Source organism: Cryptococcus neoformans, assembly GCF_000091045.1.
Source record: "Cryptococcus neoformans var. neoformans JEC21 chromosome 11 sequence".
NCBI classification, from domain to species: Eukaryota; Fungi; Basidiomycota; class Tremellomycetes; order Tremellales; family Cryptococcaceae; genus Cryptococcus; species Cryptococcus deneoformans.
In genome coordinates, this window is record NC_006680.1 from 327,501 (window position 1) to 342,691 (window position 15,191).

Genomic DNA, 15,191 nt, shown 5'->3' on the forward strand with positions numbered 1-15,191 from the left:
TTGGGTACCGAGGCTGCTCTTTCCACAATTTGAGCTTGCGTGACTCGTTCAGCGTTTTCTTGTTCTGTGATACGCCGAGCAACAGCAATCGCATCCTTCACAACCTTGTTTCCATTCACCTCCTTCTCGATCCTTTCTCTTTGTTGTTCCAGTCCATCTTTCTCGGTGTTCAAATGATTGAGTACGGTCTGCAATCCGGCCATCTCAGCTTGCAACCCAACCACTTTTGTCAAGTTGGACACCATGTCTAATTTCAACGACCGCTGAGGATCTTCCACACAATCTTCACTGCCCTCTTTTAATCTTGAAAGTTCGAGGCATCTTTCAAAAAGGATTGTCTTTGCGCTGGTAAGCTCATTTTGCAATTTTGCGATGTACATATAATCGATGCCAGTGCCGGTGACCGGTGCTGGAACAACAGAGGTTGAGGAAGAAGAGAGGATCGGGTCGATAGAAGAAGACGTCGGCTCAACTGGAGAATCGGATGGGCGAGAAGCTAATAATGTCTGTAACCTTGCGCGAAGTCTCTGGTTCTCTTCTTGCATGTTTGCAACGCTGATCTCCAAAGCCATCCTAAACTTTATGAGCATCCGCCACAAAAATGCACTACAAAACCACACTCACTGCTCGCCTTTTTTCTTGTTGCGGCTCTTCTCCGCAGCCTTTCTGTTCTGTGCTCTTTGCCTCTCCTTCTTCTCCGCAGCAGTCAGCCCTTTTATACGGCCACTAGTCGACGGCCCTGGTTGTGAATGCGACTGGACATGGTTCTGCGCTTGAGCTTGAGAGTCCTCTTGTTGTTGATGGCTTTGAAGTGTCTGCTGTTCCATGACCTGCTCATGTATATGCTGCACTTCTTGAGAGGGATCCATATGATGCTGATCTTCCATTACAACGAACTCATCCTCGCCTTCGATAACTTGGGAATGGAGATGTTGCTCATCGATATGGTGATCTCCTAAGGCGACGATCTGCTCGCGGTCTTCTTGTTGCTCGAAGGAAGCAGCATGCTCGAGGTCAGAAGGGAAGGCAGCGTCAGCTTGTCGAAGGATGTCGTGGTACTCGATCGCGGACATTATTGTCAGTCGCGTCAACGAGCTCGAAAGTGACGTGGGTAAAGGGTAGGTGGATGGGAGTTTGATAGTGATTGAGAGATTTGGAGGCAGATTTTGGTGATGTGGGTTTATTTACTCTCGCCGTATGATTGATGTGTGCCTCCTGCTCGCTGCTGCTGCTTCTTCGCTCGCTTCGGGAGCATGCTGAGATGGAAGTTGTCACAGGTTTTACGTAACTGCATTCTCATTATACCAGCAGTAGTAGTAGACGTCATCACTTCTCAATAGGCGGCGGTCGGCGCATCATGACCCAAGTCCGAGTCACGAAAAGTGATGACAGCTCCGAGCGGGCCGTCGACCCGTCGATGTGACGGATGTGGCCAGGGAACGGTTCAAGAAGACAGCGAGAAGCGACGTTGTTTGCAATGAACGAATCGCTGCTTTACAGATTCATCCTGTCCAATACTTATCTCTTACTACCAATAACTCTCTGAAACTTCAATATGGGTGTCTCACAAAATGAAAAGAGCGTCATACTTACCCATGAATCAGTAAGCGTTCGATCCACCCCTTAAGTTGATGACCTCCGATTGAGAATTGCATTGTGTCGCAGGGGTGCTCCGCCGAAATTTAGTGATTATCATCGATTGGATAGAGTATAAGCTGCAAGCTGACAGTAAATAGCTTCTACGGCGCCACTGTAGTGTCTTGGAAGCAAGGCGGCAAGGAACGCATGTTCGTGAGCTCCAAATCAGCCATGGACGGTTCCAAGGCGGTAAGCTAGATGCAATGTTGGGCACTGCAGGAGGAGGATCTGACCTTATTTACCTTTTCTAGATCCGAGGTGGTATCCCTGTCGTCTTCGTAAGCTCCCACCTATATTCTACATATCGAGTTCAACAGCTCACACAAAAAAGCCCATCTTTGGCCCTCCTCCTCCTTCTCCTCCAGAGTACGCTTCCCTCGGACAACACGGTTTTGCGCGAACCAGTACCTGGAAGTTTGACTCTGTCGTGATGGACCGCCCCGAAGGTGTCTCTGTCCGATTCGTCTTGCCTTCTGCGCCTCCAACGTTCCTCCACGAATTCAAGCTTAGCTACGTCGTCACTCTCGCCCCCCACCAACTATCTACCGACTTGCACGTGGTTAACTCTGGGAAAGAGAAGTTTAGCTTCCAGGCCTTGTTGCACAATTACTTGGCCGTCCCCGACTCCAGCAAGATTAAAATCACTGGAATTGACAAGGGTACCACTTATAAAGATAAGGTTCTGGGAGGAAAGATGGATGAATGGGATGGCAGCACTCTTGTCATCGATCGAGAAATTGACCGGTCTGTTCAATCCCGATTGTTTCTGCAGACAAGTGCTGACTGATTGGGGACAACAGAGTCTACCAGAAGGTGCCCTCGCGGGAAATCACTGTGGACGACGGTGCCGGATCTGGTTACAAGGTCCGATTCCGAGGTTTTGAGGAGTAAGACTTGTTGTTTGAGTAAATATTTATCACCAGCTGAGATTAGGGATCTTTAGCTGTACTATCTGGAACCCTCAAGAAGCGACCGGTAGTAAAATGGCTGATATGGAGGACAAAGGCTGGGTAAGTTCCCATCCATCATGTAAGTCATGAGCAACTGACCTCGTCCTCCTCTATAGGACAAGTATGTTTGTATTGAGCCTGGCTACGTCAGGGAATTCAAGACCTTATCTCCCTCTCAAGAGCTTATCTTGGCTCAGACCATCACCGTGCTCTAGGGCCCAATTTGTCCTATTGAGGCGAAGTTATAGTTTGTAGGCAAAGAATGCTTGATTTGCATGTATTACGATGAATTGGAAGCAGCCCTGTTGTATTGCGCAACTAGTCAGCCGTGTCGCCAGAAAGCAAAAAAGCGCTCAAAACTACGAACAACGGATACAGATTCTCATCGACTGGGGCGGAAGGTTCCAGAGAAGATTCGTTGTTACGTAAGTAATTGTGTCCTCTTGGAACGACGATGACGATACAGTTTCCGGTGTATATTTGCATCTTCTATCCTTCTTTAGCTCTCTTCTTTATTCACTGTTTGTATTGATCTAAACCTTCTCTGGACAAACTACAAAAACCACAAATACAATGGCTCCTCTTCACCCCGAAATCACTTATGCCGAGCGATCTTCCGCTTCCGAGCCTGAGAAGGTGAGTTTCAGTCTACTTCTATCTCAACTAGACTCTTCTTATGGATTAGAGCTGAGGCTGACATTTGGATCCTGTTTGGCCCGTTGAATCTAGAACATCATCTACTTCACTATCAATGCCCCTGACATCCAAGATGAATACAAATTGGACGTCAAACCCACTGAGATCTCTTTCAGGGCTAAGGCTGGCGAGTGAGTCGTGTCCACGATCTCGGGGGCTGTTAGTTGACGTACATAAATACTAGTGCCTCCAATGGTATCCCCGAGAAGGAGTACTCTTTCGACCTTCAATTGTGGGGTGAGGTCATTCCCGAGGTTCGTATCAAGGTTTTGTCGTGTTTTTCAAAGGGTGCATACTGACTCGGGCGTACAGGAAACCAAGAAGGTCGTCACTTCCCGAGCTATCGTCCTTGTCCTCAGGAAGAAGGAAGCTCAGGCGGAGTATTGGCCCCGATTGACCAAGGAGAAGCCCAACAGGAACTGGGTCAAGACCGATTTCTCCAAGGTAAGATAGCGGATAACGTTTCAAGCTGGCTGAAATGCTGACATGACGCTCAGTGGGTCGACGAGGACGAGCAAGAAGGTACTGAGGAGTGAGTCTCATCTGATGATTCAATAATAGCAGAAGCTAATCTCTTTCCTCGTAGCCTGAGCGCCGGTATGGAAGGTATGGAAGGTATGGGCGGTATGGGTGGTATGCCCGGCATGGGTGGTATGGGTGGTATGCCCGGCATGGGTGGTATGGGTGGTATGCCTGGCATGGGGGGCGGTATGGAAGGAATGGATTTCGTGGGTTTCTTTCTCCTCACACCTTAACAGTTTCTGACATAAAATTCCAGTCCAAGCTTATGGAACAGATGGGCGGCATGGGTGCTATGGGCGACATGGGCGGTGCTGGCTCCGGTCCTAACTTCGGTGATGATGAGGAAGAAGGCTCTGGTGAGGAGGATGAGGTCAAGCCTGCTGAGGACAAGTCCAACAATGCCAGCGTGAGTCGTTACCTGCCGTTACTGAAAAGTTTGGGTTGCTGAATAATTTGGGTAAGCAGCTTGACGATGTCGAGTAAACACTATTGTAGTAGGGACTATATTAAAGGAAAAGCATGTGATGGAAGCACTTTATCTGCATATATCTGATGGATACTTTCAAACGGGGCATGAAATTGCTTATTATGTGCTGTCGACCGTCGTTACTGATTTTGTTTACTGCAATATTGGATAATTGCCTCGTATCTCTCGGGTCACAGTAGCATATTCGTAGATACCACATCCTGAACATTTATTGCACATATCTTATACAGTCGAATAAGCGGAGTAAGCACAAACGTAGCAGAAGGACGCTGCAACAACTATGTGTGTAAGTCCAGAATAAAAGAGAATACAGCGGAAAGATCGACTCAGGCACGGGCATGACGTCGTGCAATTCGGGTTTACCGGCAGGTATTTTCCCAGGTGACTCAGATATTTGCGCGCATCTCTTCCTGTTACTTACCCGCTATTTCAACTGTCAAAAGCCCGTAAACTGGCTCGCCATGCCTCGACCCTTCTTGACAATCAAGGATCTTACAATAAATCGAGACTCCGGCTCGCCCATCCTCGACAATCTCTCCTTGGATGTGTCCGAGGGTGAAGTCCTTGTCATCCGAGGTCCCTCTGGGTCAGGTAAATCGACACTGCTCAAATGCATGGCCGAATTGAACCTTTACCAATCCGGTGCCATCGAATTGCACGGCCAGTCTTCCCAAGAAATGGGTGTTCCCAACTGGCGAGTAAAGGTTCAGTATGTCCCGCAAAGACCGAGCATCTTGCCTGGCACTCCTTACGACCTACTGGAAACAATCAAAAAGTTCTCTGCTAGAAAGGCTAGTCAAGAGGCCAAGGAGAACGGAACGGGAGACAGGATTGATCCTATGGATCTTGCGGCAGATTGGGGAATTGAAAAAACCATGTGGAGAAGGAACTGGGATACACTGAGTGGAGGAGAAGCTCAGCGATTAGCTTTGGCGCTGGCTGTTGGCATTGGAGGCGCAGAGGTATTACTTTTGGACGGTGAGTAAAAAGAGCCTTTGGAAATATCGAGCTGATAGATTTTAGAACCTACGTCGGCGTTGGATGAAGAGTCATCGAAACGTGTTGAGCGAAGCTTGGTCAACTTGTTAGATAATCAATCATCTGTGAGTCAATGATTGAGTGTGTACCATGCTCATAACATCTATTTCAGCGCGGCAGGGACACGGGGCTCAAGGCGCTTGTATGGATCACACATTCCGCTGAGCAAGCTGAAAGGGTGGCTACAAGAACATTTGACGTTCAGCTGCGGAGATAGAGCCGTAGATTCTCAGTTAATAATAATGCAAACGTCATGTTGATATACGTAATTTTACAATGCTACTTCTCATATTTCCCACAAAAGATTCCCTGCCCTTACCATAGCCCAAACTCTTTCGCGACCCCTTCGGTCAACTCAAATACCTCAACATACTGATCAAACAGGTTCAATAACCTCTTCGGATCTTGATCCTTCTCCTTGTTGATTATATCCTTCACCAAACCCTTAATTCTCTTTGCTCCTACAACGTTCCATTGCACTTTGGCCCATCGTCCGCTCAAAGGCCCATCTCTCGTATAAAACCTATCATCATCGGCAACCAACTCATGATCATAAGACTGTTGAAGTACCCGTTCAGCAATCTGAACCGAAATGCGTCGATGAAATTCGTGCAGTTCCTTTCGCCTCTTCTCTGGCCAGCGAAAGTCGGCTATAACTCTAATCCATCGTCCACCCGGCCAACATTGTGGCATGCCATAGATACAATCGAGCTCTTCATCACTTCCGGAATGTTCAGAAGGGATAATATAAGTGAGAATACGAGGTTGGATGTCATTCATCAAAAACTCACTGAAAGTCTTGTAGACTTCAGTGGTATCGCCGTCAATGAATATAGCCAGCTCTTCAAAACGATCTCCGAGCTGTTGTTGGAAGTGGCGTCTGACGGGCGTTTCGGGTTCATAAAGACGGTTCCTTCTAACTTTCTTTTGAACGTCGTCTTCCGGTGAAGGGATGAGTGCGCTGGCGTTGATCTCAACTCTTTCGACGTTGGGAAACATCTTCAGCCACCGGTAAACCTCAGAGATTTCCCCTATCGTCTTCATCCCTTCATTGTCAAAGATTCTGAGTGCTCGGGTCCGTTGATATTGGTCGATTATAAGGAAAAACGTGTCGTCTTTGAGCTTGACGCCTTTAAAATTGCGCTCGCTGACGAATAGTGGAGGAGGAAGCTCTCTGATTGAGGGGCTGACTCTTCTGGGAGCGACTTGGGTATTGGGACGAGGCTCAGTCATGGCAAATCCGGTATAAGGTTGGTATGCCATCTTATTTCTGTTCGAAGCATGTGCAATGAGTAAAAGATTGCGCAGAACCCAGCGATTATCGTCACTTACTGATAGTGTCTGTGATCCTTCGAAAAATGAGCGCGTAGAGATGGAACTTGATATCAATGCAGGACGTGCAGTATGAGGTGAAAAACGTTGGCTCAAGAATATTGTAGAACAGAAATTCAATGCGCCTATTACTTTGAAACTATAGATTGATGAACAGCACGCAGGATTGGCGGGAGGCAAGACAAACTGAACGAAGAACGATAACGAATGGCGAATGATTGAGAACGAAGGCGGCGGGAGCAAATCTTTGTTGATGGACTTCCTCATTCTCGACACTTAAAATATTGCAACATGATGGGGTACTTCAGTAATCAACTTCGTGCAGAGTGGAACGAAACTGCTGAAAGCTGCATGTATACATGTTTACATTGTGTTTGAGGACCTTGATAAGAAAGGACAAAGACGAGAGATGTAAAATTAAAAAGGAAATGGAGGAGCTGGGAATTGAACCCAGTACCTCGTCAAAGAACCTATGGACGGAAGAAGATGCTAATGACGCGCTCTGCCAAATGAGCTACACCCCCAAAGTTATTACTGAGCTATTTGACTGTATACCTTGTATAACCTCAATGAAAACTACCACTTGGAAAAAAAGTAGAAGAGGAGAGCAGCCGCTTCATCTTCTTCTGACATAACTGAGTCGCATCAGTGGTAATAGGCAAGAAATCAATTTACTTTCTTTCAGACGTTGGAACGTATTAAACAATCAACATTGATATGATGTGTACAGGTGGGTGGCGGAAGGCATGGATGACAACAATTGAATGAGCGGTCCCACTTCGTAGATTAGTAGTAGGCCAATGTGCCGCGCAAGCAAAGCATTGTGACCCGCATGATGGTGGGTAGATATAATAAAGGCGATTTCAATGGTATCTGGACCAAAGCCATGATCAATTTTTAGTGCGTGTACGTAGACAAAAGCGCAGGTCTGATAACATACGACGAGGCACTGGCCTTGGGGCGGAAGGTGAATAGATAGCAAGACAACAATTCAACAAGTACCGCGACGGTGATATAAAAATGACAACAAAAGCACAACAAGCAAATGGCTAGGACTATATGTATGTGAGCTACCAGGCTACCCTATAATATACAGACATGCCGGATGTAGCTATATAAATCGAATCAAAGACAGGCAATCCGGAACTAACCGTTATTATAAACGTTTGGTCTCAAATGGCGGTTGCAAACCTTCGAGCACTTGTCCAAACACATGTTGCTCATCCGGAGAACTCCTCATTATGACATCTTTCAACCCACCTCTCCTTTGAGGTCCAGCACCCACGGCCTTTCCTCCGCTACTGCCTTTGGCGACAGACTCCAGAGCAGAACTCGGTAATTCGGCTCTTTGTCTCTTATTCTCTCTAGTGGAAGAAAGAGAGCCAAATTTGTCAAATTTCGGCAAGAAAGTTCCATCAGAAAAAGAACGATGAAGTGCTGATCGGCGAATATAGGATGGGTGTTTCAGAGGGGAGGAGTCAGAGGATGATGATTGCACGCCGAGAACGGGGGTACTAGAATCTTCAAGAGACGATATGGACAAGGATGCAAAGGCGTTCGGGGAGACATCCGTTGTTGGTAAATTGGAAGTACATGAAATGGGAAGGGCTGGGATAGAAAAGGCAGGACCAGTGGGAGTGCTACAATTTGATCCCGAAGATGTATCCAGACCCAACGCTGGGCCGAACCACTGCACATTCACCGTTGATGTGTCGCAATCCGACATTCTGCTTGAAACGGACATTGAAGGAGACGACAGCATGGCCGCTACCGGACTTGATAGTGAATGATACAAGTCTGGGCGTGACATTCGGGACGATGAGGATGCAGCATCTTCGTTATCGAACTTAAGAGGGTCTTGAGCTGCGTTTCCTACAGCTTGCTCATGCTCGAATTCGGCAAAAGTGAACGATCGTCCTCGTTGAAGTAGTGACGCGGGCCGTGCAGGTGGATCTGCAGACGCAAATGGAGACAACGACCGTTGTAAAGTATTATTTGAGAAGGGTGAGCTGAAAGCTAACATGATTGTAAGCGGCGGCAAACTGCACATAGCAAGGGTAAGACTTACCAATGGACGATGCAGAAGACGCCGATGGCTCCTCATCTCTTGCTGCATTGCTTTGCAAACAGTTTGACAGTCTTAGTGCCTCAGACAGCTTTCCAGGCTGTTCATTACCAAACAGACTGTCCATGCTATCGTTCTGATGCCTACCGACCCTCCCACCCTTCAGTGCGATCAGGCTTTCTTTGCCCTCTTTCAACTTGATATTTTCTTGCCTCTTCACGGCTGGAATGACCGAGTCTGATTTTTGCCGACGGTGGCCACCTATCGCAGACATGCTCTCTCGCCGAGCTATAAGAAACAAGCGCTGTCGGGTAGATCTCCATGTATGATGCCAGAATGATTTCGGTGAACGAGATGAAGATGAGGGGTCTTTACGAGATTGCGATTCAATAACCTGCGAGGTGATTTCATCAAGGGCCGCAGGAGGAGGAAGGGCTGAGGGCGGATATGCAATATTGAGTCGACGTGGAGGACGTAAGAGGAACTGATGATCTGTCAGCAATCCTGTAACTTCCTAGAGCGCAAATCTTTTGCTTACGCCTTGCAGCAAACCATCCTCATCATCTGTCCACTTTTCGTGCTCAAAATCAAGACTCTCAGTCGAGCCGCTGGCATCATCATCCAAAGATCGCTTTGTTTTAGCAAGGTTGGCCGCAAGCTCGACTGCAGGTATACCAGGCGTCATCATCAACGGATCCTGCGCGTTCTGTTAATAACTGATGGTTCCCATACTGGTCTCTACGTATCATACACAGGGATAATTGTTAGACTTGCCTGTTCTAGTGGAATGGGGGTACCCGGAAGCGGTGTATGGACATCTTCAGACATGCTGTGGATTTAGTTAGCCGAATTATCTTGGAGGAGCTGATTGTGATAGATGACATACGCCGACTGCATAGCAGAAAAAGAAAGCGTGGGCAGATCAGGTCTCCTGGATTTGGGAGGCATTTTTTATATTGAGAAACAAAGAGACAATTGGATGCGGCTATATCGATATGTGTCTGAAGTCACTCAGGTTACGCTGGCACGTAAGCCGTTGTTATGATGGAGATCCAAGGAAATAAATAATAATATTCGAGACGAACGCCCAACGCCGCCACGATGGAATGAGGGTGGCGAATGATCGTGATTACAGAGATCGGCACCTTGCCGATAAACTGGTGTTAAGTCGTCAAATGCGGTGTCGGAAAAAGGAGCATATGTGAAATGCAGTTATGTTAGGGTGACCACGCCAGATGTCTCCTCCTATAATAGTGGCCACCTTTTTATTGGTCACGAGTGGCGGAAGGAGAGAAACGAATTAAAAGGGCGATAAAGTGTGAACAGGAACTGGGACCTGAATGAATATCCCCGTCGCGCCGGTCCGTACGAGTAGTTTGTAACTTTTGCTGGAATCTTCGGATGTAATAAAAGTGCTGTTGTAAAAGATAAGACCAAAGGCAGGGGCAACGTATTCGACGGTCAATATATGTTGCCAAAGTGCTTGCCTCATCTTTCTTCCTTTTCTCTTTCCAGCTGGCCATTGGGCCTGACAAGGTCAGGAATCGAACGTTGCATTGCTGACGTGTTCCGCGGCGGCATCAACGCAGCCGGGTAGAGGCGGGAGTTGGGAGCTGTGAGTTAAGAGATTCGTTAGTGGAGATCAAAGTAGCTATGGTAAAGAGCGACACGGCAGATTCTGTCTGTTTGGTCTGACCGTTTTTGGATGCAAAAGGAAAGAACGAAAAACCCGTTACCGGCCGGCAGCTGTCTGCCTTAATTAATCAACCATCATAACCTTGTTCCTTTCATCATCTCTGACGCTCGGCCCGTAACGAGCAAATACGGTATGCGATAGCTAACCTCAAACATCCTTCATGTGGCGCATCACGTTTCAATACGCCCTGTAGGCCAATTGATTGAACCTAAATTATATCAATCAAAAAGGAGATATCATGTCAAGGTACCTCATATCTTCGTAACATTATTCCTCCTACCCCATACTGCTCTCATAACCTTACGCCTGGTAATCTCTAAATTCCTTCCATTTTTCATTAGCCAAAAGATTTTCTACAAACACATGGAAAGCGGGGGCTTGTTGAACTGTTGATGACTTGTACAAAGGAACAACAGTTCGAAGAGTGCTTCGCTGCATCTCGGCTATTGTTCTTGTCAGCCCTATCCTTCTCCGGAACGCATCACCGAAGGGAGAAAGAGGGGAACACTCACCCTTCCTCTCCAAGTCCTGCTTGACGGTGTCGTCCTTCACCTCAACATCCTTCATCATCCCCTTCAAGCTTTCCACCACCTCATCTAACCTTGGAATAACACTTTCCGGTGACACTTGCCCCAAACGTAAGAGAAGCATGAGACCGAGAATCTTAACCTCATTGACATCGGAAAGGGAAACAAGGACTCGGGCGGTGAAGGTGGGGAGATCAATTTTGGAGAAACATGCACCCAACTATGATGTACGATTAGTCTCCCACCTGCTTGCCTGCCAGACAGCGACTTTGACTTACAAGAGTGTACATGGTCTCATAAGCAGTCTTTCGGTTCTCTAGACCATCATCCTCGATAACTGACGGAAATAAGCTTACTGTCATCAAGCTGGGATTGATAAAGAAGCTCACCCTTCCAAGGACCCATGGTGACCTCTCTCTGCAATTCCTTTTTAACATAGGTCTCCTGGTACAACAGTGGTTGCAAAATGTCGAGCTTATCAACGATCAAGTAAGGCTTATTTTGAAGTGCTGCATTGAGGGAAGCAAGGGAAAGTCGGCGAACAATCTGTATTCTCGTCAGCGTCATCTATTATTTGAAATGTTACGACGCACCAAGTTCTCATCCTTCATTAATGACAAAAATTCAACAATGATGGGGGCAATGAGCTCATCGTACCCATTGGAGGTATCGATAAAGGTATACCTTACAGCCGCGGCAACTATAGCCCTGTTGGAAGGCGAAGAGTACAGCAACTGCTGAAGTTGCGGGAGGAACTTGGCTGGCACGGTGGTGGTAAGTTTACCGATGCAAGCGGCAATGACGTTTCGGATACCGTCGCCTCCAGTAGAGTCGGCCTTTGATGCAGGGGTAGCATCAGTGGCTGAAAAGAGAGGTGCCCATAGTGTATCGGCAAGAGATTCAAGCTGGGCAGAAGGGGAATGGAGAATAACTTCCTTGATAGCGTGTAAGAGCAAGAGTCGCTCGGATTCATCTTTAGCAGCGGAGATTCTCGTGATAATGGCGGGAACGTAGACATCAGGCACACCAACAGCCAAATTACCTGCTGCGAACGCCGCCGCACTCCTCACCTCTTCACTGTCGTGCTTGAAGAAAGATAAGATTATCTCAAAGAGATCGGTCTTGGTGGACAAGTTGACTATGCGACCGATCTCCCCAATACAGAGCAATGCAAGATAAGCGTCCGTTTCCTTGACGTTCTTCCCCTTCACCACATCCTCGAACAGCGCCAAACTCTCACCGGCACTCGCAATTTCGCCCTTGACCACACCACCGACACATTTGGCGGTCGTACCCCAAGCAGCAGTGCCACCGCTGGTAGCATCAGGCAAGGAATCCCTCTTCCCACTTCCGAGATTATTAGACAGCTCTTGCACGAGCTGCACGGCCCTTTCTGGCGAGTTGAGCGAAGCCGCGTAAGCGGTGAAGAACTCCGCCAAAGCATCGACGAGATGAGGATTGAGTGATGTTTTGAGGGTGGTAAGGATCTTGGGGTAAAGCTGGGCGTCAACTGTCGGCCGAGCGGAGGGTTGGTGGGTGAGTGCGAGGGCGATGGTCTGTAGAGCCATAGGAGTATCGATCACAGGAGTGAGCTCGATAATGAGACCCTCTGCAAGGTCGACAGGGAGAGCCTTGCCGACTCGCTCGATAATATTTAACAAGCAAGTAAACTCGGCATTTTTGGAGGTCCCACGTTTAGTTCGGCGAAGGGCGACGACGACTTCAGGCAAGATTTGGAGCAACCATCCTTCAAATTCGGGACCCTTGCACTGAGATGAGGCGGCAAGCTGGCCAATGACCACGATGGCGGTGGAAGCTGTACTCTCAGATCCGAGTCGGTTGGTAATGAGCGGCAAAGATGTAGAGAAGGAGGAGGCGAACAAGTCGCCTGACTGGACAAGGATGCTGCCAAGGGTAGCAAGAGCTTTCTCACGAACATCACCATCGACAGAGTTGTCTCCGAGGACTTCGGTGGTAGCTACGAACACTTCCTGGATAGGAGTACTGAGATCGCCAGAGACAGAAGCGCTAGACCCTGCAGGTCGAAGGGATTTGGTGAGTGCAGACGCGGTGTCGAAAGCTTCAAAACTGATTCGTTGCAGCTTGTCCTTCATGCATCTCACGATGGCTGGCACCAGGTTTCCGAGATGACTGGCAAAGGTTCTAGCGGAATGGGTGTCAAAGAACACTGTAAGGAAGGAAAGAGTGGCAATGGCCAACGAAGAAGAAGTGGCGCTATCTATGGTACGCAAAGCAGAAGCAGCTGCAGTACAGATAGGATCAGCAGAATCGTCTAAGCCGCCTCCAAGAGCAGTAGCAGCTTGCCGAAGGAGGCTGAATGATTGCTGACGGGTAGGAACCGACTTGGATGAGAGCTGGGTGAGGATGGCTTTGCTGAGTTGTGGAAGATATGACTGAAGGCTAGAAATGGGTCCATCGTCACTGACATAATCCTCGTCCATTCCTTCACTCCTCTTTCGCTTGTTCCTGCCGCCAGTAGCCAAGTCTGTGGATCTTGAAGTAGCAGTCTGCTTCAAAAGCATCTCGAAAGCCGCAAGGACTTCAAGTCGGACACTTTCTTCGCGTTCAGCGAATCGAGAAATGAGAACAGGAGTCGCAGAATTGTATAGTTCAGAAAGGAGGTCAGGACGGGTTGAGATTAGGGCGCGAAGAAGTTTGGCGGATGAACGTCGGATCTTCCAAAAATCGTCGTCTTCATCAGAATAGCTGTGGATATTTAGCGTGGTCCAGGCCATATAAGAAGTCGGAAGTTGACTTACTCGGCGTCGCCGTATTCGTCATCATCATCAACCTCCGCGTCACTTGCCATGTCAACATCATCATCATCGTCGTCCTCGAGGTCAACATAGTTCTGCCAAAGGTCAGGCAAATCCTCATATGGGAGGTTAAAAAGCTTACAGGGTCATATTTCACCAACACCAAAGATCTCTGAGTGATGGCGGAAATGTAGGGGAACATTTCACTGGGGCATCTAAGCACGAGGGCTTCAAGGGCCTGACACAGTGTTAATGATCTACGACTTTGAAAATGAAAAAGGGCATACGGTCAAGGCAGCTTCAACAGTCTCGACATCCTCCACATTCTTGGTCTGGCTCAAGATCAACTCGGCCAACTTCCCTTCGTTCACCAACTTGCCGATGCTGCCTGCACTCTTCCCTCGAGCTAGACTCGCGACAGTCCCCATCCAGATCCTTGAACTTTCTCCACCTTGGCCGACACCATTGACGATTTCCTTTTCGAGATCTTCATTGAAAAGCTGGGGGCTAGTGGCAATGAGTGATGAAAGTGTAGGGACTGCACGCTTTCGAATAGCCGGCCTGGCGTTATCGAGGATTTGGATGAGGGATGAGAGAGCGGTGGATTGGATAGCGGCTGAAGAAGCAACATTGGGGGAAAAACGGACAAAGAGGTCGGTAAGGATTTGGAGAAGCTCAGAAGCAATTTGAGGGTGGATTTCGTTCTATTCACTATCAGCGGTTGTTTAATAAAGTAAAGAGACATACAGTGAAGAGCTTGAAAACACGAGTGACGATACGTTCAATGTCGGAAAGGACTTGTTGGCTCTCTAATGGCATTTCAAGTACGACGTTCTTGAGAGCTGTGCTTTATTAGAATGGGGCACTTCATTCGCGTGGGGCAAAATTCACCAAGGCAAGAAGTATCTCTTCGCTCGTCGTTGTCAGACGACACATCCTCCAACAAAGAGTTGATGACCTTAGACAATGAACTTGGTCGAGGCTTCTTTACCATCAATGATATACTGTGTAGGGTCAGACAGTTTCATAAATCCACAAAATCTATGCTCACCAAGCGACAGCGGCAGATTTGACTTCACCGTTGGTATCAGCCAAGAGCTTGAGAACCATCTCTACAAGCTGAGATTCGGTGTAGTCATCGGTGTAATGCGGGTCTGGGCGACGAGTCGAGGAAGGTTGAGGAGCAAGGGTACGGGTGAGTTCCTTATTAAGGTCCACAAGTGCCATAATACTGTATAGGTCAGTATACCCCCTTCTGAGCGAGATACGCGTCTTACCGGTAGTCGGGATCGATACTCCTCATCTGAGATGTCAGCTCTAGCTTGAACGGTGTGGACGCACCTTTTCGAGGAGACCGGGGAGCTGGGAGCTTAGGGGAACGGCGGTCGCTCTGGACATATCTGAGGGACGGGAATGAGACAGGAAGGAGGAAGAGAAGGGGAGAAGGAGAGTGAGATGTATAT

At 48.0% G+C, this 15,191-nt stretch overlaps 7 protein-coding genes and 1 non-coding gene across 8 annotated transcripts in view; 3 read left to right on the forward strand and 5 right to left on the reverse strand.

The window, feature by feature from the left end:
* CNK01060 (hypothetical protein) overlaps window positions 1-1,193 on the reverse strand; it is a 1,547-nt gene extending 354 nt beyond the window's left edge. The window contains exons 1-2 of the mRNA XM_567794.1: window positions 625-1,193; window positions 1-573 (exon numbers count right to left, since the gene is read on the reverse strand). The exon at window positions 1-573 is cut by the window's left edge and continues 154 nt beyond it. Of these exons, the coding sequence (XP_567794.1) occupies window positions 1-573; window positions 625-1,073 (1,022 nt within the window). The 5' untranslated portion in view covers window positions 1,074-1,193. The remainder of the gene's footprint in view (window positions 574-624) is intronic.
* A 313-nt stretch (window positions 1,194-1,506) lies between these two features.
* Window positions 1,507-2,884, forward strand: CNK01070 (conserved hypothetical protein). The gene is made up of 8 exons (XM_567795.2): window positions 1,507-1,603; window positions 1,666-1,685; window positions 1,737-1,827; window positions 1,890-1,916; window positions 1,970-2,382; window positions 2,439-2,525; window positions 2,582-2,648; window positions 2,705-2,884. Exons 1-8 carry the CDS (start codon window positions 1,556-1,558, stop codon window positions 2,801-2,803), a joined length of 852 nt encoding a protein of 283 aa, XP_567795.1. The 5' UTR covers window positions 1,507-1,555; the 3' UTR covers window positions 2,804-2,884.
* A 229-nt stretch (window positions 2,885-3,113) lies between these two features.
* On the forward strand, window positions 3,114-4,392 carry CNK01080 (wos2 protein (p21), putative). Its single transcript, XM_567796.2, has 8 exons — window positions 3,114-3,224; window positions 3,318-3,415; window positions 3,469-3,538; window positions 3,597-3,728; window positions 3,782-3,816; window positions 3,871-4,012; window positions 4,063-4,212; window positions 4,272-4,392. The coding sequence occupies exons 1-8, from the start codon at window positions 3,162-3,164 to the stop codon at window positions 4,287-4,289; spliced, it is 708 nt and encodes a 235-aa protein (XP_567796.1). The 5' UTR covers window positions 3,114-3,161; the 3' UTR covers window positions 4,290-4,392.
* A 306-nt stretch (window positions 4,393-4,698) lies between these two features.
* On the forward strand, window positions 4,699-5,628 carry CNK01090 (ATP-binding cassette (ABC) transporter, putative). Its single transcript, XM_567797.2, has 3 exons — window positions 4,699-5,271; window positions 5,317-5,396; window positions 5,444-5,628. The coding sequence occupies exons 1-3, from the start codon at window positions 4,755-4,757 to the stop codon at window positions 5,546-5,548; spliced, it is 702 nt and encodes a 233-aa protein (XP_567797.1). The 5' UTR covers window positions 4,699-4,754; the 3' UTR covers window positions 5,549-5,628.
* Window positions 5,561-6,833, reverse strand: CNK01100 (hypothetical protein). The gene is made up of 2 exons (XM_567758.2): window positions 6,664-6,833; window positions 5,561-6,601 (listed from the first exon to the last, which is right to left on the reverse strand). Exon 2 carries the CDS (start codon window positions 6,592-6,594, stop codon window positions 5,647-5,649), a length of 948 nt encoding a protein of 315 aa, XP_567758.1. The 5' UTR covers window positions 6,595-6,601; window positions 6,664-6,833; the 3' UTR covers window positions 5,561-5,646.
* Window positions 6,834-7,092: 259 nt separating this feature from the next.
* Window positions 7,093-7,187, reverse strand: CNK01110. Its single transcript has one exon. It is a non-coding gene; the product is annotated as a tRNA-Ala (tRNA).
* Window positions 7,188-7,601: 414 nt separating this feature from the next.
* On the reverse strand, window positions 7,602-9,915 carry CNK01120 (hypothetical protein). Its single transcript, XM_567798.1, has 5 exons — window positions 9,615-9,915; window positions 9,503-9,557; window positions 9,267-9,425; window positions 8,732-9,212; window positions 7,602-8,679 (listed from the first exon to the last, which is right to left on the reverse strand). Exons 1-5 carry the CDS (start codon window positions 9,674-9,676, stop codon window positions 7,820-7,822), a joined length of 1,617 nt encoding a protein of 538 aa, XP_567798.1. The 5' UTR covers window positions 9,677-9,915; the 3' UTR covers window positions 7,602-7,819.
* A 753-nt stretch (window positions 9,916-10,668) lies between these two features.
* On the reverse strand, window positions 10,669-15,185 carry CNK01130 (TIP120-family protein TIP120B, putative). Its single transcript, XM_567799.2, has 13 exons — window positions 15,070-15,185; window positions 15,006-15,031; window positions 14,780-14,959; window positions 14,620-14,732; window positions 14,476-14,570; window positions 14,016-14,432; window positions 13,871-13,966; window positions 13,732-13,823; window positions 11,545-13,678; window positions 11,341-11,497; window positions 11,230-11,288; window positions 10,937-11,171; window positions 10,669-10,867 (listed from the first exon to the last, which is right to left on the reverse strand). The coding sequence occupies exons 1-13, from the start codon at window positions 15,124-15,126 to the stop codon at window positions 10,725-10,727; spliced, it is 3,804 nt and encodes a 1,267-aa protein (XP_567799.1). The 5' UTR covers window positions 15,127-15,185; the 3' UTR covers window positions 10,669-10,724.
* Window positions 15,186-15,191: the final 6 nt, after the last annotated feature.

Excerpts from the sequence above, each read along its gene's own strand:
- CNK01130 (XM_567799.2), bottom strand. The coding sequence starts at position 15,126 with ATGTCCAGAGCGACCGCCGTTCCCCTAAGCTCCCAGCTCCCCGGTCTC. Across the intron at positions 14,433-14,475 it reads GTGTTTTCAAGCTCTTCACT|AACGAAATCCACCCTCAAAT; the intron begins GTATGTCTCTTT and ends GATAGTGAATAG. Across the intron at positions 13,967-14,015 it reads CTGTTGAAGCTGCCTTGACC|GCCCTTGAAGCCCTCGTGCT; the intron begins GTATGCCCTTTT and ends ACACTGTGTCAG.
- CNK01100 (XM_567758.2), bottom strand. The coding sequence starts at position 6,594 with ATGGCATACCAACCTTATACCGGATTTGCCATGACTGAGCCTCGTCCC.
- CNK01120 (XM_567798.1), bottom strand. The coding sequence starts at position 9,676 with ATGCCTCCCAAATCCAGGAGACCTGATCTGCCCACGCTTTCTTTTTCT. Across the intron at positions 9,558-9,614 it reads TTTTCTGCTATGCAGTCGGC|CATGTCTGAAGATGTCCATA; the intron begins GTATGTCATCTA and ends CTAAATCCACAG. Across the intron at positions 9,426-9,502 it reads CCCCCATTCCACTAGAACAG|GATCCGTTGATGATGACGCC; the intron begins GCAAGTCTAACA and ends CAGAACGCGCAG.
- CNK01070 (XM_567795.2), top strand. The coding sequence starts at position 1,556 with ATGGGTGTCTCACAAAATGAAAAGAGCGTCATACTTACCCATGAATCA. Across the intron at positions 2,383-2,438 it reads ATCGATCGAGAAATTGACCG|AGTCTACCAGAAGGTGCCCT; the intron begins GTCTGTTCAATC and ends TGGGGACAACAG. Across the intron at positions 2,649-2,704 it reads ATATGGAGGACAAAGGCTGG|GACAAGTATGTTTGTATTGA; the intron begins GTAAGTTCCCAT and ends CCTCCTCTATAG.
- CNK01080 (XM_567796.2), top strand. The coding sequence starts at position 3,162 with ATGGCTCCTCTTCACCCCGAAATCACTTATGCCGAGCGATCTTCCGCT. Across the intron at positions 3,416-3,468 it reads TTCAGGGCTAAGGCTGGCGA|TGCCTCCAATGGTATCCCCG; the intron begins GTGAGTCGTGTC and ends CATAAATACTAG. Across the intron at positions 3,729-3,781 it reads TCAAGACCGATTTCTCCAAG|TGGGTCGACGAGGACGAGCA; the intron begins GTAAGATAGCGG and ends CATGACGCTCAG.
- CNK01090 (XM_567797.2), top strand. The coding sequence starts at position 4,755 with ATGCCTCGACCCTTCTTGACAATCAAGGATCTTACAATAAATCGAGAC. Across the intron at positions 5,272-5,316 it reads AGAGGTATTACTTTTGGACG|AACCTACGTCGGCGTTGGAT; the intron begins GTGAGTAAAAAG and ends GATAGATTTTAG. Across the intron at positions 5,397-5,443 it reads TGTTAGATAATCAATCATCT|CGCGGCAGGGACACGGGGCT; the intron begins GTGAGTCAATGA and ends CATCTATTTCAG.